Source organism: Molothrus ater, unplaced genomic scaffold, assembly GCF_012460135.2.
Source record: "Molothrus ater isolate BHLD 08-10-18 breed brown headed cowbird unplaced genomic scaffold, BPBGC_Mater_1.1 matUn_MA500, whole genome shotgun sequence".
NCBI lineage: Eukaryota > Metazoa > Chordata > Aves > Passeriformes > Icteridae > Molothrus > Molothrus ater.
The window spans coordinates 304402-324471 of record NW_023416559.1 but is presented as its reverse complement, the minus strand read 5'-3'; the positions used below and the strand labels follow the sequence as shown (position 1 = coordinate 324471).

The window sequence follows — 20070 nt, the reverse complement described above, 5'->3', positions numbered from 1 at the left end:
TGCCAGCAGACGTGCCTGCCTTCTTCGGTGCACTCTCAGAGCCTCATACCTATTAGCCACGGCCACCTGGGAGGCGGGAGCAGTCACAGGGGAGACGTGCCGGCTACACCGAGCAGGAACCAAAAGCATCCATGGGCACAGCTGAAAGCCTGGATCTGCACAGGATGTTCTGGCTGTGTCATGATCCGCTCACGCGAGCAGGGAGCTGTGATGGTTCGTTTTCCTGATCTCAGAGTGCAAAACACAACACAGTGGGGATTTCAGTATTAATCCAAACAAATGCACCTTTATTGAATGAGCACAGCAAATGCCATAGAGGGATTAAGGGAGAGGAAAAAGACAAAAGAGGAGAGAGAGAGAGCGAGGGGATATAGCTAGCAAACGTAGAAAGACAAAGTCCTTGTAATCCAGCTGATGGAGTTCACCAAGTCATGTTGGGAAGCTCTCAAAGGTTCTGGTTAACTCAAGATTCTGTTATAGTCCATTGCTGAGGGGGGGAAAACAGATCTTGAAGAAAGTCTATTGAAACCGCTGAGGGGGACAAAGATCCAATAAAGAATAGATGTAACAGGTAGTCCATGTTCTCAGCAGTAGGCGAGGACCAATGTCTTCTTGGTCCAATGGCCACACTTGCAGGCAAATATCTTGCTGTGGTCAGGTCGGCTCCCCCACACAGCTCCCCTGTGTTGGGGCTTTCAGTCTCAGTCCTTGGGAGGGGGGAGCTTCTCATGTCTCAGTCCTTGAGAGAGAGGCTTCTTCCATCTCAGTCTGTCTGTCACGGTGGTTGAAAAGCAGATGAGGGGTCTTCTTTGGACCACCAAAGGTTACCCCAGAAAAGTCCAACCGGGCCAAGAGGTGGGAAAATTCCTGGGCTATTGTCACCAAGCAGGTGCAAGCACATGGGGCGCCTCGCCCCCTGGCAGGCCCTGCTGGAAGCAGTCACTGTAGACACAGCTGTGAACAATTGCTTGGCAGGCCAGAACTCTGCTCAGGGGCCTCAGGATTTCTGGCCTTTATCCAGCACCGCAGACCAGGATTCCAATCAGGCTCCTCAGGGTCCCAAAGTCGGTCCTTGAGACAGTCATGAGGCAAATGAGGGGAACTTCAGACTGTCTCTCACAGGCTGCCCTGCTCTTCACTGGCTTTTGGCTGGAAATGCATTTGCATATTCTTCCTCATCCCAAAGTCCTCGGCTGGGCAAAAACTGGCCAATGGGCAGCATTCCAAAGGCAGGGTAGGTTGGAGCTGATAAAGGAACGGAGACTGTTCCCAATTCCAAACCACACCAGAATGCCCTTAGGAAGGACTTTCCATCTTTAAGAAAGAATGGCCAATTCAGAAGTGAATGTAGAGCCTTATTCCCTGGCTGACAAGGAAGGGAATCTTCCAACAGGCTTGAGGGTGTGTAGGACTATTATTGTGAGTCCAGCTCCAAGCTGCCATTGCAGAAAGTAATCCTGAAGTGGTCCTGATCATCTCTTCTGCTTCCTCCATTGCTTTGCTGCACGTTTCCTTCGTTTTCATTTGAAAAGCTCTTAGAGTGGGTGTTGTGGTTTGTTTCTAGAATGTTCTCTCTCCCCCATGTTATGGTGTTAATGGTTCTGCCTTTTTCCACAGTTACTTGTCAATCTCCCAACCCCTCCCCGGTTGCCCCAGTTACCGATGTATCATTTTAATTCCCCACCCCCGGCTGCCTGCCAGTCACCTGGCACTCCTGCCTCTATCTCTAGAACCTTCTAGCCAGGGCGTCAGGTGATTGGTTCAGGGGCCGGGGCCCCTCCCTCACTTACAAACTGAGGGCCCCTCCCTCAGTTTGTCCCTTTATGTCTGTCACCTATGTATCACCCTTCCCCAGACTCTGATTTCTTCATGTGTTGTTACCACCCCTACCTCCCACTCCCTTTAAAACCCAGTGTTTCCCCACCCTCGAGGCTCTCTTATTCCTGGATCCCTTGGGTGCACTTGGTCCCTCCGGGGGCTCAAAAAACCCAAATTTGCCACTAACTAGAGAGTTGCCTCTTCCTCCTGCGGAGTGGAAGTCCTGCACGGCAACATCCCTTTGGCTGAAGGCGGGCTGGCCAGCTAGCCTGCACGTTTCACCATCCCATTCCCAATCTCCCAGGGGTTGGGAGATTGACAAGTAACTGTGGAAGGGAGGGGAACAAAGGCAGAACCATTAACACCATAACATGGGGGAAGCAGAACATTCTAGAAACAAACCACAACACGTGGGGATTTAGATGGCGGGGCCCATGCAGCCTGCAAAGGGAATAACAGAAGTACAAACAGTCATAGAGACAACACCAGCATTAAACCAGCCCCACAGCCAAGCAATTTCTCTGAAGTATTTTGTCTCCAATGACTGGTTACCAGTCAGGAGTCTAAAGGGAATCTAGGAAGCCAAGTGTTCTCATCAGTTTGGCTGGACTAGCACACACACCTTCACTGAGTCATTGGCTAGGTTGCAGCCTTCTGCTGCTTGCAAAACAATCCCAGCTTTTGTCTCTACTGCACAGGGAAGCTCAGGCAAAGCCCACCCACTCCCACCTTTTGCCTCAATGGCAAAAGGAACGCCCCGAGTGCTCCCTGCCAGCTTCCAAGCACCACAATGGCTTCTGTAGGGAGTCCAAATGTCTGTCCAGCACCAAGTGAGGAGGAACATGTGCTACAGTTCATGCTGAGGCACCCACACAGTACACTGCTCGATCAGACAAAGGATGCACAGGACGTACTCAGCAGCTTCAGGCACCTCCTCAGCAGCCTGACTGGCAGCCCACTCCCACAGCTCTAGCCTGGCTCTGCAGGGGGCTTCCTGTGGGACCTCCCACCTTCTGAGACAAAGCTCTGGCTTTCCCATTCTCTGGCCCTGCAACGCCATTGCTGCCTTCCTCAAAACCTGCGCTCTGGTAGCCTCTCACCTGACCGGTCCTTGCCCTCTTGGCACCAGCACTGTTTACCAAGGGACAATGCCACCCAGACAGACAGTGTCCAGAGAAACAGTGCCCATAAGGAGCGCAGAGCAGTCCAAAACAACACACAAGCTCTCTTTTCACAGCCTTTGCCTTTTGACTGGCTCTGCTTCGCACCTCTTCTTGTTCAGCTTGCATGGTGGCAACTTCTTGCTTCATCTCAAGCAGCCTTTTCTCCTGCTCCTTCTGTACCTCTGCCAGGAGGTTTGCCCCTTGTGCCAGCAGCTGCTGTGCCGCCAAACGCTGCCCTTCCAGCTCCTGGTGAGGGGAGAAAGACACTTCCACATGAAGTCCCAGCCATCTCCCCCAAGAATCAGTGGAAGCTTCATGCCTCACACCACCCCCCAACTGAAAAGTGCATATCAGTAGTGACTTTGTGCCCTCCAGCAATGCTGTTCTAATCCAAAAGTTAGAGGGAGTGTCAGCAGCTGGGAGAAAAGGAGATGCCACCATGCTTTCCTGCTCTGATGGCTGCCTGTTTCCTGGCCCCTCTCTCCTCAGGATTTCTACCTGCTCTCAGAGGCTCTGTTCTCCAAGTGCTGAAGTTGTCCTTGTCATCTCCTTTGCTTCCTGCATTTCCTTGCTGCAGGAATGACAGCAATCAGCCTGTCAGAAGAGGCTTAAGAGAGGCTCCGCTGATTGGAGAAATGGATGCTGCCCAAAGGGAAAAAGAAACAAAACAAACCAAATTAAAAGAGACAAAGGAAAAAGGAGCCATTCTTTTCCGAACTGAGTTCCTAACAGGGTCAGGCTGGATTCCTCTAGTGCCCAGAAATACACAGACATCGGACTGAGGGCACCAGCAGCACATCTGCTTTCATGTCCAGGATGCTGCTATTGCAGGAAACATGGCCCAGAACTGCACTAGTCCATTCCTCAAGGTGTCGTCACTCTCTGGGATTTTGGTCCTGATATCACTGTGGGATTGCTGCTTGCTGTCCAAAGGTTTTTTCTTTTTAGGAAAGTCAACAGACCTACTGAAGATCCTATTTGCTATAGACATGGCCTATTTGAGTGACCAAGAGAGATCTGGGGCATAAGGCATTCCTCAAGAGACTCCCAAGAGCTCTGAAAATTATTGATCCCACATGTTGTTCTCAGAACCGCTGGACATGCAGGTTTTCAGCAGCAAGCCAGGAGCAAGGACACAAGCAGCAGGGCACAGATGTGCTCAGCTCTGGCTTGCAGGAAGAGCAGTGTCTGCCTCGGCATGCACCCCCTATCCTGTGCCGGCTGGCATCTTCCTTCACAGCAGGCACAGCCAAGGAAGTGGCCCGGTCAGCAGCTCCCTGTCTGCCACAAGACCTGGCAGCAAAGCCACAGCGATTCTCATCTCCTTGACCGGGCCAGGCAGCACATGGGGCTGGCACAAATCCTGCACAGCTGTCCCCGATTGCCTGGCAGAAACCTCTAAGAGTGCGACAGGAGGGACAAGCTGGGTGCCCTCAGATGCTCCCAGTGAGCTCCCCCACAGCCCCCGCCTTCCCACAGACCAATCTAAAACCGCTTGGCAGGGATTTCATTGTGTTCCTCAAACCCCGTCCCTGGCATTGCAATACTTCGGTTCCTTTGCTACCAGGTAAACCTGAATACACCAGCCGAGAGCAAAAGAGGGCCACAGAAATTACCAGAAGGTGGGAATTCTCCTCTAAGGGACAGCAGTGAGAGTTGTGCTTGTTTAGCCTTGTTTAGCTTGTTTAGAAGAGGAAGCCCCATGGAGACCTTTCCATAGCTGTAGGGCCTTCCAAGAAAGATGGGGACATCTCTTTTAGCAGGGCCAATTGCAAGAGGACAAGGGGCAACGGTTTGAAGCTAAAAGACACTCAATTCACATTGGCTCTAAGGAAGAAGCTGTTTATGAGGAGAATGCTGGAACACTGGCCCAGCCTGCCAAGAGAGCTGGGAGAAGCCCCAAGCCTGGCAACATTCAAGGTTGGATGGCACTCTGAGCAATCTGATCTACTTGAAGATGTCCTTGCCAGGGGCCGTGGCTTTGGAGTAGATGACATTCACAGATCCCTTCTAACCTCAAGCAGTCTTGGATCCTACTTGGTTTCCATTTGAAAAGCATGCAGAGCAGAGATTACTATGTGGGGGCCCATCTGATTGCCTGGAGTTTGGCCGAGGAGCAAACCCTGACAGAGAACAGCTGTTTGGCCTGCAGCCCCTTTGCCTTGTACCTGCAGAAGTTCCTTGGCAGAGCCTCGCCTGTCCACATCCATCTGCAGGCAGCAGCCCAGAAATTCACACAAGCCACGGGGTAGCCTGAGCTGGTGCAGATTTGGTACCCCTTGCTTGCCTATCAGGTAGTTAGCCTGAAGTGAAAGGAAACAGGAGACTCTACGTGATTCTTCCATAGCCTTCAGTGCTCACCTAGACCCCATCTTTTAAGCTGCAGTCTACAGTGGCAATTTCTTGCCTTAGCAGACGGTTAGACATGAGCCTTCTCTCCCAAAGGAAGAAAGGTGCCAGTGCAGCCCCAGCTATTCCAAGCTGCACCAGGTCTAGCCTTGACAGCTGATGTGAGTCCCAGGGACGGTTTTAGAAGTGGGCCTTGCTGGAAGCACTTCAAGCTGTGGGAATGGGATTTTGTCTAATAGACAGGGACCAGAAGGACACAGCTAACTGAGCGCATTTGCACCTTACCCTGTCACTGGTTTCCCGAAGATAAGGAGCCTCTCCTTTGGCCATTTCAATTCCCACGATGCCAAGGGACCAGGTGTCCACTTTGGGGCCGTAGGGCTCTCCTCTCACCACCTCGGGTGCCATCCAGCAGGTGGTGCCGACCATTGACCTCCGTTTACTCTGCTCAGGGCTGAGCAGAGCACAGAGGCCAAAATCAGCTGAGGAGAAAAACAAACACTGCTTCAAGTAGGAGACCAAGGAAAAGGGTTCTTCACTCTAAGTCCCAGAATGCAGTGCTGAATCGTGCTGGAAAAGCAGCTGGGCTCTCTTTCCTCAGGGCTGCAGCCAAGGACATGGGCAATTGTCCACTTAACAACCCTCCCACCATGGCTTTTCCTCATTCCCCTGACGTTTACATTGCAACTCTCTCCTTTTGGAAGGAACACACACAGAAACCAGAGTTACTCTTGGCACCTTGTTGCCCTCTAGACCACCCGGCACCCTCCAGCTGCGCCCTGGGCTTGCAGAGTGCTCCCTGCACTCTCACCAGCGCCACTGCTGGGCACCCGGCAGCCACTCCCAAGCAGCCCCACACCGCCTCCCCGCAGCGCTGCGCCTGACCAGGAATACCCACCCAACTTGACGGAGCCATCCCGGCCCAGAAGGATGTTGTCACTTTTGATGTCTCTGTGGATCACCTGGTTGGCATGAAGGAAAGCCAAGCCTTGCAGGCACTGCGAGAGAAAAAAGAAACAGGAAGCCAAAAGTCAGCCTGATCTGATTGCATCAGATGCAAATGGAGGCTGCTCCTGAAGGTTCACAGATCTCAAAGGAGCAGTGAGTGCAGGAAAGAGGAAGAGCTTGCTGCTGCAAGACTCGGAGAGCAGGATCTTTCCAAAGGAGGCGTATTAGCTATTGACGGGGAAATGTCAGTCATTGCTGGAGACTGTCCCCTGCAAAGGCAGTCAGAATGACCGCTGCTGCAGCGGATGCTCTCTCCCTGTCTGGAGGACAAACAAGGGTTTGCCAAAAGAGAAAAAGTCCCTGCCCTGGGTACCAAGGGGATCACCGACAGGTGGGAGCCTGCAGGACAAGGGTTATACGTCTGCCTCGACAGAACCTGGAAGCAGCTCATTGGTCAGTTTTCAGCGGCAAGCACCATGCTGGGTGCTATGCCATCCTTTGAAGCGGAGACCTGTGACAGGTGAGTCTCTCTTTGGCTTTGCCGCTGGTTGAAAACTCGCACACCAGCACCTTTGCACTTACGGGCAAAGAAGGCAATGCAGAAAGGTTTGGGGCAAAGGCTTGGAGAGGAAAAGGGCAGAACAGAAAATAAAAATGAAAAAGAGACAGGGAGTTCAACAACGGTAACTCAGAGTAAAGAACAGACTACAGTAAGGGCAGGGACACTGGCAGGCAGTTCAGTGCAGATGCCCCTTCTTCTCTGAAGCATGAGAGCAACACAGAAAGAATGCTCTGAACATGGAATCGCTCACTTAGCATCTCTTTCGAACTACGAGCCCGTCCAAGCCATCCCAAGCACAAGCAGGACCCCTTACCTCCCGACACACTGTTGCCATGTGTCCTACAGCCATCCTTCTTAGGCTGACTACATCAGCTAAGGAGCCTCCATCCATATATTCCAACACCAGCAGGACAGCCTCATTGACAAGGTAGCTGCAAGATGAAAGCAACAGCGTGGAGCTGAATGTGCACAGCTAAATTGCCGTATGGAAGAAAAGACTGCAGCTGAGTTTTGTTTCCAGGTCACTGGGAAATGAAGATGGAATCAAATGAAGACACACTCCACCCAGGCTATCCAGTGCCCCGTCATCTGTGCTGCCTCAATGAGGAAGGCACACCCGTGGAAAACGAGATGGCTTAGGTGGCAAGAAGGGGAAAAAGGCAGTTTGGTGAGGGCAAAGATCAATCTGGAAGCAGACGCATCCCAGCAGCTGCTTCATCATCTTCATACACAAACTGCACCATTAACTCCAGCAGCAAGGAGACACAGTTTTCACAGCTTTCACTCAGGGCATGTGGGTGTCCAGCACTGCCAACACCCTTTGGGAAACTTTGCAGAAAGGAAAGTACAAACAGGAAAAACAATTTCAAACCTGGCAAATTATGTGCCTCCTAGCCTAGTCTTTTGGCATGCAAGGCAATGAAAAATAGTGGGAATGGTGCAAGGGAAATCATCTCTGGGATGCTTTCTCAGCACTTCTCCTCCAACCCTTGGAAAAAAACACGCCCCAAACCAGCAAAACGTGCAGCCAGTGAACATACAGGCTGCTGGCTTAGTAAGAGAGCCAGGTTTCTGAGATCAATCTTCAAGCTGTTTATGCCACGAACCACTGATGGGGACAAAATGCAATCTCCTGCCATGCCTCATACAGGAGTGGATTGATGTTAATTGAAAGATCCATTTTCTGTCAGAACTACTTACCTTTCAAAGTAGGTGACAATGTTGGGGTTCCTAAGTTCCCGCATGACCAGGATTTCCTTTACCACTTCCTCACAACCCTGGTGCTGGAGATTAAGTTGCTTTACGGCCACCTACGATGACGTTGAAAGCAGTGAGGGACAGACATCACCAGAGCCTCTTTCTCTGTGAACTCACGGGCCTGGGTGCCTTGTCACCTCGGTCAAAAGGGACTCTAAACCATCAACCACAAAGTGCTAACAGCACTCTCTGCACCCACAGACTTCTCAAATAGACTTTGTTTAGCACTACTATTATCGCTTACACATGTTTAGAAGCCAAAAATAATTTTGCTCCTGTGAAGACAAATTGAAATCACTGGCAATACGTTAGCATTTCTAGGGGCTTTGACCAGCCTTTCAGAGACGGCTGCCATTTCCATTGTGTGCCAGAATGAACACACACATATGTGACAGGGAAAACGCTGTCCAAAAAAGAACTCCAAAGCGACTCAAAGTAAAGTTACAATCCTAGCACATCCTAACTTCTTCAGTTTGGGTCTCGCAACTCCGAAGAACAATCTTGCACATGGCTTAGACTTGTAATTATTTAGTGGGTTTATAAATTAATAACCCTTTCTGTGGTACACTGTGGATGCGCCCCAGGTTATAAGCACCTAAGGGCTTAGGCCTTTTGGACGCCTCCTAGACCTCCCCTCCCTCCAAGTGCAGTTCCTGAGCCCAGCACTGCAGGTGGATAAGGAACTTTGTTATCTAATTCCTTACTATTAAGGAAGATGGAATGTATGTGCTGAGAGCCAAAAAGCTGAATTCAGGACTCTGAACTTTTAGCCCCAAAGAGCAGCAGGACTCTCCAAGACACTGCCATGTCTGTGCGGTAGGTAGAGAGACAGCATCTCTCTAGTGGAATGTCACCCACACAGGATCAACACAAGGTTGTACTATTTAAGGCTCTTCAACAACTCCTTCATATTGATCTCTGTGTGTGTGCGTGTATGTGAACTAGGTTCCCTAGGACTGAAAGGCAAAACTGCGCTCCACACAAGATCTCTCCTTCTTTAGGTCTTGCATGATATTTTCCAACTAAACCACATGATGGAAAACAAAATATCTGTCTGAACCTTAAGAGGAATTGGGCCGGAATGAATGCTCTTGCCATCAGCTAATCTATGCAGATTCATCCAGTAAGTCCAAGCTAGGATGTCCTTCTCTGAAGGACACCACTGCCATCCTTGCATTCATTCAGGTGGGTAGGAAGGACAAAGTCTGTCCAAAATGCATTTTGCAGCCTGCCTCTAGACAGGCTGCTTCTGCGGGACAGCCTTTGCAGCAAAGATAGGCGGCCCAAAGCTCTGGCCACAGATCACATCCCAAGGGAAAGCAGTCAAGAGCTGCAAAATCCGCGTGGGCACTTACCGCTTGTCCTGTGGCAGCGTTGAAGGCCTTATAAACACTTCCAAAACCCCTAGAAACAGAGCAGAGGCAAAAAAACAGAGAAGTTGTTCAGTGCTCAGAAGCAAAAGGCAGCCCAGGCAGAAGCTCTCTGCTGCCTGCAGTGCCTCTAAAACACTGGGCTTTGTCTGCTCTTCAGCCAATGGCCCAGCGGCCCAGCAGCCCTCTGCCATGCAGAGTGTCCCAGAGAAAAGCTGGGTCCAACAGGAAAAAAATGGGCCGCTACAAATCTCAAACGTACACACTAGATTATGCATGCAGGGCTGTTCTTTGCCTTTTCCTTCTCGTGTCTGTGCCTGTGGCACGCCTGCCCAGCCAATGAAACACACAGTCCTGCCAGGCCTTCTCGCTCCTCTCTTGTGATCCTACCTGCCAAACTCAGGCAACACCACATGGCCTTTCTTATTTTCCTGACCACTGAATATCCAGCAAAATACGACTAAGAAATGCTACTGAGAGCTGTTATCTGACAGCTATCAGGTGGGAAACGGCTCTCTCAGGTTTTTCTTCTTTCATGAGTGTGGCCATATTACTTGGAATCATACAAAACCACGTCTCATGGGAAAACAGGCAATCTGGTGGCACATCTTGGAGGGACAGGAGGGCTTCCAGGTCCTGCTCCTTGAGGCAGCCAAGACACTGTCAGCATCCAAAGATTCATAATCTTTGAGGAAGCCTTGTACTGCCTCAGCACTGAGACAGGGACAATCTAAAGCCAGGGTCTGAAGATGCTTGCAGCTTGCCTGACTTTCCATGGGATATTGCACCACCAAACTTCCTGGCCCATGGCTCTGTAGAAGTAAGCCTGGCTGCACTCACCCACTGCCAATACGTCTCCATCCCGTGTACTTCTTTTCCGGACCTCCCACACTCACAACATGCCCTGAAAGAAACAAATTGCAAGAAGCAAACTTCAAAACAGAGATCCTGACTTCCAGGACAGCTGAAACCCAGCTCCACTCTCTGGGGCTCTGAGCAATTTCTGGTCGCTTGGCTAACAGTAACATCAACAAGAACAACAACAACAACAGCAGCCCCAGCAAGACAGGCAGCTCTGGCCTGCACAGAGTCTGATTCTCCCACACTCCTTTGGAGGGTTGCCTTGAAGGGAAACTAAGCCCATGGAAAAACCATCAGAACAGACAGAGACCAGAAAAGAATGGACACCAAGGCAAGTGGTGGTCATCTATGGGATGACAAATGGGAAGGAGGGCTGAAAACTCTGGACCCTTCATTTTCTTGGCAAGAAACACTCTCTTGTGAGATTCAACAAAAGGTTTCATACTTCCAAGGATTAAATGCACCCTAACACCTGGGATGAATTTTTATCAACATCCTCTTGTTTTTGGATCAGAAAGAATATTGCAAAGTGAATTCCAGAGAGGAGGGGATTTTCTCTACTTCTCAGCAGTTTGCCTAAAGAATGCCTTGACATTTTTAGAGAACAGCAGCTCATGCTGTGCTACATCCAAGAACAATGGCTGTAAGAAATAGAACCCTTTTCATTTATGAGCAGGCTAAGTTCTGAAGACCACTTTGCCCGTTCCCCATGTAGTGAAGAGCTACAAGGCCTTGTCTTCAGCCTGGGCTGAAGCAGTCACTAGCAGCAGAAGCAGTCACTAGCAGCAGCTGTCACTAGCACTGCACTCGGCCCCTTGGACACCACCCACGGCTCCCATCTTCCCACAGGGCACAGCCCAGACGGGCCACAAGGAGAGCGCCGCTCCTCAGGCGCTGCCGTGACACAGACACCTGCACAAATGAGATGCTGATCCTCTCACGAGTCCAGGTGAAGGCAGCTGAAACCTCACAGCTAAGGAAGGCTGCAGCCTCTGCAGTCACACCACTGTCAGTGGCAGGGCAGGTATGACAAAAAGCTGGGCAAAGCCCACGAATGGCCACTGACAGCCACTGTGAAGAAGCCAGAGCCCCAGCCAGCTGTGTTACAAGCTGTTGACTGTGGAATCCTCTGATTGCTTGTCCCTCAGGGAAATCCCCAGAGCCCTCCCATGAAGGGAGGAATACTTACAATAGAGTTCCACCCTACCTGGGCAGACAGAAAAGTCTTCCTCATGGACTCTTGCATAACACCGATACATCCCACTTCCTTTCCCCATAGGTCCCAACTTTCCCTGGTTTCTCCTTCCCCTGTTTCCTCATTGGTTGTGATACCCCTGGTGGACGGCCCCTTCTTCCTGAGAGCCCATTCCCTTTGCCCTCCCCCTTGCTACCGCCCTCGTACCCGCCCCTACTTAAACCTTGTGCAGAGGACACGGCTTATCTTTTGTCTTCTGGTTCCCCTCGGGCGTGCTCAAATAAACCTCGCTGAAACTGACCTTATAAAAGGCCTCTCTGCCTCTGTGCACTGAGCTTGCTGTGGTGAGTGTGGTGTGTGTGGACTTGACTGCCTGCCTGAATGTTTACCCAAGTGGCTTTTCTCCAGGAGATGCTTATTGGGAAATAGGTAGCAGCAACCAGCATCTTAAACACCCCCCCCCCCCCCCCCCCGCTGCTACAGCTGACCAACTCAAGCCAGAACATGGATGTCTTTGAATTCAGACCCCTGGAGGAGTCGATCCAACCCCTCTTTTGTCCCAGCAGCTGATGGCAGACACTGAGTAAACTGGGCTCTGTTCTGTACCTGACCGGTTATTCTCTGACAGCACTGCACTGGCAGCTCTTACTAGTTGTAAGAAGCAACTCAGTTGTAGTGCAGAGTCACTAAGCCTTGGTGTGCTTTCCTAGAGTGCAGGACTCTGTGCAGGGATTGGAACACTGAGCCAATGCTCAGTGTTCCAAGAATATTTACCAGCTGGGCATTAGCAGTGACAAAGTGCCTGCTACTGGAGGAACATGCAGCAGAGGAGCTGCAGGCTTCCTCCTGAGAATTGCTTGCAGGGCAGTTTTATCTGACCATGCCACATAGATGTGTCTCTTTGATGCATCTTCCTAAGGACACAACTAAAATACCAAGTAGGGATTGTAAGAAAAGCATCCTGGTTTTCTTCTTTAGGGGCACTTTGAAAACAGTTCTTCCTCTCTGATACCTTGAGATTGTTCTAAGAATGTAACTTTTTAACTTGTAGGGGGTACTGAAAAGACATCTTCCACTCTTATTTGTGCTGTCACCTGATGTTCTCTTCAAGGAGGTCAGGCTAACCAAAATGTAGAATTCTTATCAAACCAAACCACAGAAGGAATAACAGAAGGACCAACAGTCATATAAACAACACCAGCATTAAACCAGCTGCACAGCCAAGCAATTTCTCTGAAGTATTTTGTCTCCAATGACTGGTTACCAGTCAGGAGTCTAAAGGGAATCTAGGAAGCCAAGTGTTCTCATCAGTTTGGCTGGACTAGCACACACACCTTCACTGAGTCATTGGCTAGGCTGCAGCCTACTGCTGCTTGGGACACAATCCCAGCTTTTGTCTTTACTGCACAGGGAAGCTCAGGCAAAGCCCACCCACTCCCACCTTTTGCCTCAAAGGCAAAAGGAATGCCCCGAGTGCTCCCTGGCTGCCCCCAAGCACAACACTGGCTTCTGTAGGGAGTGCAAATGTCTGTCTGACACCAGAGTGAGGAGGAACGTGCTACAGCTCATGCTGAGGCACACACACTATAATACACTGCTGGATTGCACAAGAAATCGCCAGGACGTACTCAGCAGCTTCAGGAAGTGCTTCTCTCTCTCCTGGCTCGAGCGGGGCGAACTGCTCATGCTCTGGTTTTCAGGCTGCGGACAGGAGGCTTCTTCAGAGGATGCTGCTGCTGCGGCAGCTTTGACGGCAGATCCTGCGTCCCTCTGGGACAAGAAATTTGTTTGTGTCAGAAGGGCGCCTGGCAGCGATGGCCCAGACACAGCATTTCAAAGGCAAGCCCTTAGGAACAACACTGGTGTTAGGCTGCAAGCTGAGCTGTCAACTCTTCCTCCTCAAGTCAAACCCAAAGAGCAGTCAGAGACTACAGCTTGTCACAGCCAGCCATAGGAGAGACTGTGACAGGGAAAGAACAACTGTACATTTCACCCCGTTCTGCGGACTGCATTCACCATGGACAGGGACAACTTGTTCAGAATCTGTGTGGGTCACCATGCTCACCTGAACAAACCCCTCAAAAAACAAAGCAAGCTCTAAGAGACCAGCAGAAATACATGCACAGGATTGCTGGCCCACCGGCCAAGGCACCAGCCCTGCTGCCCAGGGCAGCAACTGAGATTCAGTGGCCCAGTAAGTGTCCTTCTGACCAGCTGCCATGGAGACCACAGAGCATGGCGCTCAGAGACATTTCCCCATCCACCTGCTGCTCTGCAGGGGAAAGGCAACAAGGGCAGAGACCACTTGTTGCATGAGTGCACTGCCTCCTGCTCTTTCACTCACCTGCTTTTGGTCAGCCAGCCTGTACTGCAGCAGGACCTTGTGCATCCTTTGCATTTCTTCTTGGTGCCTCTTCTCCATTGCCTTCATCTTCCTCTGAGCTTCCTGCAGTTCTGCCTGCAGCTTGTCCTTGATATTCCATCAGGAGAAATCTTACTGGCACCTGCCATCATGCTCAGGTTTCCTCTTTTCCAGTCTCAAAAGCACTTCTATTCAGGCACTTGCTTCTGCTTCTCTACCCAGCTCTAACCCTTCCATCCTAGCTCTTCTTCCTGGTGCTCAGTGCTGGAACCTGCCAGGCTCTGTGCTCCCAGTGCCTGCAGTAGTCCTTGCCTCCCCTTGCCTGAGATGTCCAGTTCATGCCCCATCACTGCCCTTCCCTCTGCTAGCTGGCTAGTCAGGCTCACCTGCCCATTCTCCCACTCCTCCTTCAGCACCTGCCTCAGCTGCTCCCTTTGGTCTAGCTCTCTCTGCAGCCAGTACACCCTGTCTAGGACAGCAGCCTTCTGACGCTGCTCTTCCTGCAGGACCTGCACACAAATGAAGACAGCTTTAAACTTCCCACCCACCGCTTGTGTGGCAAGCAAGACTGATGTGCTCACGCTTTCCAAAAGCATTTTGTTCTCATTCTCATTTTCATGAAGGGTCAGCTAAGAGACAATCCCATCCAGACAGACAGTGTCCAGAGAAGCAGCGCCCATAGGGAGAGCAGAGGAGTCCAAAACAGCGCACAAACTCTCTTTCCACAATCTGTGCCTCTTGACTGGCTCTGCTTGGTATCTTTTCTTGTTCAGCTTGCATGATGGCAATTTCCTGCTTCATTTCTCCTGCTCTCTCTGTACCTCAGCCAGGAAGTTTGCCCGTTCCTTCAGCTGCTCCAGTGCCTCCAAATGCTGTTGTTCCAGTTGTCTCTCCTGATGAGGGGGAGAGACAGTTCCAGATGAAGTCCCTGCAATGATCTCCAAAGAAAAAAAATGGAAGCTTCAACCCTCCAACAACCCCCCCCTCCCCACTTGAAAAGTGCACATTAGAAGTGACTTTGTGCCCTCCAGCAATGCTGTTCTAACCCAAAAGTTAGAGGGAGTGTCAGCAGGTGGAAGGAAGGAGATGCCACCTTTCTTCCCTGCTCTGTTGGCTTCCTGTTGTCTGGCCCTTCTCTCCTCAGGATTTCTGCCTCTTCTCAGAGGCTCTGTTCTCAAAGTCCCTCTGCCCTTTGATCAAGGAAGAGCTGCAGATGGACTGCAGGAAGAGGATGAGGCCAGCACCTCGATGACCCAGTCACTAGGCAGGCCACCAGCTGAAACACCAGCAACATGGGGCCTGTTGCATCTGCTTCAGGCTCAAAGGGAAGACAACTGTCCATCCACCATGGAAGGACAGAAAGCAAGGAACCCAGTTGCTGGCACTGCAGTTGGCAGCAAGCTCAGCAGCCGTCTCCTGCATGGCACGAGGCTGTGGGGAAGATCCTGCCCCTTCGCTGCCATGCTTTGGGTGGTGGGTCCACCAGCCTCCAGGTTATGCCCATCCTGAACCTGTGGCTGCCTATACTATCCCAGCATTATCCTCTGGGTCTTCACAGACCTTGGACTATGAGCCCTTGAAGCCCCCTGCTGCCTGGCTCAGCAAGGTATAGCCCACAGCAGATGCTTGCGGCCATGTCACATACTCAGGCTGCTCTTCTGCTAAGCCAGCCCTCCAAAGTTGCCTGAAATCTTCAGGTGTGTATTGTTTCTTACCAGTTTTTGCAGGAGCTTTTTTTCTTCCACTTGCTGAGCAGATTGCCAGAGTCTTAGAGCCTTCCCGCACTGCTCCTCTGCCCAGCAGAGCTGTTGAGCCATGCGTTCACTTTGCTGCTGGCTGAGAGATCTTAGAGCCAGCAGCTCACGACGAAGGCCCCTCACATCCTCTGCAAACATGACACATGGCAAGAGTCAGAGACTCCACAAGCAGAGGAATGTGCTGAAGTGAAGCCCTTTCAGTTTCAGGCAAGGAGGGACCTGCCCTCAGCTCCTTCACTCCTCAGGAGCCTTGCGGACTGAGCTGGCTTGGGAGCAACTGCACTAGGCCCGGCCATCAGCAGAAACAAAGCGCACGAGGCTCTCACCGAGCATGGCCTCCTGGGCCCGCGTGGCTGTGCGCACTTGGGCTTGCACACGGCTCCTGGCCATCTCCAGCTCCGATATGTGCTGCTGAGCCTCCAGCAGGCTGCTTTGCAGGCTCTCCTTCTCTGACCTACAAGGTGTGAAGATGAAGAGCAATTGTTCCTGGCACACAGGGATAGTTTCTCCAGTAACCTGTGCCTTAAGATCCCTACACCTTAGTATGGAAAATGCCTTGCATGGAAACTCAGAGACAGCAGGACTATTTTACCACTTCACATAGTAAAGCAGGCCCCTCCAGGTGACTGGGCAGCCTTCCCTCATGACCTAGCCCAGCTGAGCTTGATCTCAGCAGCCAAAGCTCAAATTGCTGTTGCCTGACACGTGGCTGTGCCCACCATGTATCTGCAAAGGAGCAAAAGCCCAGCCTCTGCTCACAGCCCTGAGCACATCAGCACTTCCAAGTCACTCTGCAGGGGGACAGAACAGTGCTCTCCTGGCTGACTCGTCAATGTTTCATGCCATTCATTGTGTACGGATCGGTACTTTGTTTGCCAGGCACTCTCTGAGTCAAAGGGACTAAGGGAATTCACCAAACGATATAGTGAAGCCTCCGGCTTTCAGCAGCATGAGTAGGGAAGCAGAACTAGGTTTTTATCTGAACAAGAACTATCTCAGGGTAGGGACCGTTTCCTGCCATTTAAATGACTGGAATTTGATGAACAAGACCACTCGCTACCTTTATTTTTGGCTAACTAAGCCAGCAGTGCCCAAATATCTTGGCACTCTTTAAAAAGGAAGAAGCAGCAGCCAAAGGGACCTTGACAGGTTACACAGGTGGGCGGACAAGTGGGCAAGAATCAGCGCTCATCAAGAATGCCCAGACAATGTCAAGAAGTCACAAGGCCTTTCCCTTCTGCTGCTGCTGCTGTTTGTAAGCCGATCTTGCTCCGGCACTATACTTCACAAGAGTGAGCTCTGAAGGCTCTCAAGATTTTCAGCATGACCCTCCAGCTTCACCTGAAGCGTCAGCACCCTCCTCACAACAATCACATGGAAGAGCCTTGAATTTCAAAAATCCCATGTCAAACTGCTTGTCGTGGAAAAATCGACTATCAGCTGCACCCAAGGAGAAAGCAAAACCGGAGGGAAACTTCCGTTTTCTGCAAACATCTGCTCGGTTTCCCTGCTATTCAATTCATTGCCAAGTTGGCTTGCTTTGCACTCGTGCAAAGTGTAGGAATGTGCAAGGGGTCCCAAGCAGGTGCCCAAAAAGAGCTTTGAGTGCTTGAGCTGGCAGAAAAAAAAAACCATTCGGATGACAGTATCCTTTTCTCTTTGCTTGTGTCTCCTTTATACTCTGTGTGAGAACCATCGGGAGAGCACACAGCAGGCTGTAAATCCTGACATCATGCCCAGCACCTTTGTAATTACAGACCTTCAATAATGTCCCACCCAGGGTCTCCTCCCTGCCCTTACCTGGCCTCTGCCAGCTGCTCTGAAAGGCCTCGTAGGTCCCGCTCTGTGGCTGCCAGTCGGGCTTCCAGGGCAGCATTCTCTTGCGCCAGCACCGCCTTCTCTCTGCACACCTGGGACAGTGTGTGCCCTTGGCGAGAGAACTCCTGGAGCAGCTTCTCCAGACCCCTGCGGGCTGGCCGCTGTGGGCGGCAAACCTGGAAGTGGGGGGGCACCATTTTTCAAGAGGAACAACAACAACAACAACAGCACAGTCTCTGTCTCAGCTTGCTGCCAGAAGCAGCATTCGGGGGGGTCTTGCCAGGACAAATCCCTCTCCCACAAGTGCTGCCTAGGAACAAGGGGAGCGTACCTTTGGCACTACCAGAGGAACGGCTTCCTTCAGCAGATCCCTTTGAGGCTGCCATTCCTCCTCTGTCTGTGCCACCACTTCAGACACCGTCTCTAGTGAGGAGTGGCACTGTCTCTCAAATGCAGCCAACTCCTTCCATCTACGACAAGCAAACAGACAAACAAGCCTTTAATTGCAACACGGTCTCCTTGCAAGACCAGGACTACATACCATGTCCCACGTAAGGCAGTCTCAGGGGCTTCCAACAGCCCTCTACTTCCACCTCAAGAGAATGCTGCAATTCCCTTCCTAGACCAGCATCTCTGTCGTTCGTGCTGGTCAAAGAGTCACCACTGAGGAAGTCAAACTAGCTTCCAGAAGCCACAGAACATTTCTAGAAAGCTCAGGTACTCTCAGTATAACAGCTTCCTGCCTGCTGATTACAGAGCTTCCTGCCTGCTCCTTTCTCATTACAGTGGATACCAGACTTGCAAAAGCTTTTCTTTGGCTTGGGAAGTCCAGATGAATACTCCCACCATTCCTATTGCTCTCACTAGTGAAATAAGGAAAGAGCCTGCAAGCTATAACTTGGGGAGGAGGAGGGTATGATTTCCCAATCCAATTATCAAAGGATGGTTTAGGCTGGCAGAGACCCTAGGAAGCATCTAGCCCAGTCTTCAGTTCCAAGCACTTGGGGTTAGCATCTGGACAGGCTGCTAAAGGCTCTGTCCATCTGGGACTTTTGAATTTCCAGGGGTGGAATCTGCACAAGCTCTCTGAGGCGCTTGTTCTGCTGCATGACTGCCTTTGCAGTTCAATGCTTTGCTGTCCTTAAGGCCAGCCTGAACCTCCCTTGCTTTTTACTCTGGTCTAGTTCAGAATGCTTTTTGTCAAGGTTTAAGAAGTGAGTCCCAGCAGGCAGCTCTGCTCTAGCTGGGTCAGCAGCCAGACCTGCCCTGGGCTGCCTTCCCCTGTCTGTGCTGAGCAAGTCAAAGGATGAGAAAGCCAAATTTGTTCTTTGACACTTGGCTTCCTAAAGCCCAGCAATGCCCACCCTTGCTGAGAGAAAGCGAAAAAGCTTAACACACACCTGAATTCCTGGATGCCGCGCACCGCATCCGTGCTCTCCTGCCGCTCCGCCTTTCCTGCCTGGGCCGAGGAGTCCTGACTGGCAAGAACCTCTCCTAGCGGGGCCTGCAAGGAATGGGCAGGGAAAAAGCACAAACAAGCAATAAGGAGCAGGCAAGTTGGCTCCTGAGAGCTGGCAGAAGCAGCAAGCAGTGACACAGCTCACCTGAAGGCAAAAGCTCATGTGTGGGGCTGCTCATGTGGTATTTCTGTGGTGTTTATGTCCCAAGTAACCCTTGAGTTGCTCTGGAAGTGTCTGAGTAGAAGCAGGGAACATTCCCCTGCTCTGCTCTGCTCAAGTGGCTTCCCCTCAGGATTTCAGGCCTTAGAGAGCAGCCAATAGGAACTGCATTCCAGCCCTTCACAGACAGACCTTGTCTCTGCCACGCAGAGCTGCTCAGGAGTCTTCTCAACAAACGTGGGTCACGTCCAAGTTAAGGGTGCAGTCGAAGCAGTGCCTGTAGCTACCTAGCTAGGGCGTGGAGAGGGGTAGGTCCCTGCAGGCAACAGTGGCTCCTCCACACCCCACAAGGCTGTGAACTGTGCCTTGGGACCTCTCTCTCTGCTGACAGCAGGGAGCCTGCACAGACTCTGGGCACAAAGGGGCTGCCTTTCACAGCAGTGGCCCTAAAGGACATCATGCTACCGCATATCTGACACCAAGGGAAGTTCACAGTCCCTGTGAGAATGCCAGGACAATGATGCCTGCATGTGAAAGTTCAGATGCCATTTCGCGTGGGTGGTCCGTGGCTGGGCTGAAGAGCTAGGTCATGGCAGGACTCCAGCCCACAGCATCCTCAGCCACAAAGGGCAAGTGCTGCCTGCTCAGAAACTTGCAGCCCTGCACTGCACCAAAGCTTTGCACTGAACCAACCAAAGCTGCCACTGATTGCTGCAGTATGCTCAGGCCCTGGACTGACAACACCTTTGTTGTCCTTTGCCTCCCCTTTAGCCTCTGGAGGAAGAGAGCGAGCCAGAGCAGGTTCTGCTGCTGCGGTGCTGCTCTGCAGACAGGCAGCAGCATGAGGGACAGGGAGGAACCTGTCATTTGGAACCTGACTTCTCCTGAGCTCTATCCCCAGATGTCCTGAAGAGAAGTCATGAATTTGGATAAAAGTGGGATGCTCACTCATTAAAACTCAATTCAAGTGGGCTAATGAGACGAATGTTTA

The 20070-nt window shown here is 51.4% G+C and overlaps 1 protein-coding gene across 1 annotated transcript in view; it reads right to left on the bottom strand.

Annotated features, from left to right (window-relative positions):
• Positions 1-4808: 4808 nt before the first annotated feature.
• LOC129047086 (serine/threonine-protein kinase PAK 3-like) overlaps positions 4809-20070 on the bottom strand; it is a 224922-nt gene continuing 209660 nt past the window's right edge. The window contains exons 5-11 of the mRNA XM_054518215.1: positions 10308-10371; positions 9453-9501; positions 8041-8150; positions 7154-7271; positions 6229-6328; positions 5616-5812; positions 4809-4820 (exon numbers count right to left, since the gene is read on the bottom strand). Of these exons, the coding sequence (XP_054374190.1) occupies positions 4809-4820; positions 5616-5812; positions 6229-6328; positions 7154-7271; positions 8041-8150; positions 9453-9501; positions 10308-10371 (650 nt within the window). The remainder of the gene's footprint in view (positions 4821-5615; positions 5813-6228; positions 6329-7153; positions 7272-8040; positions 8151-9452; positions 9502-10307; positions 10372-20070) is intronic.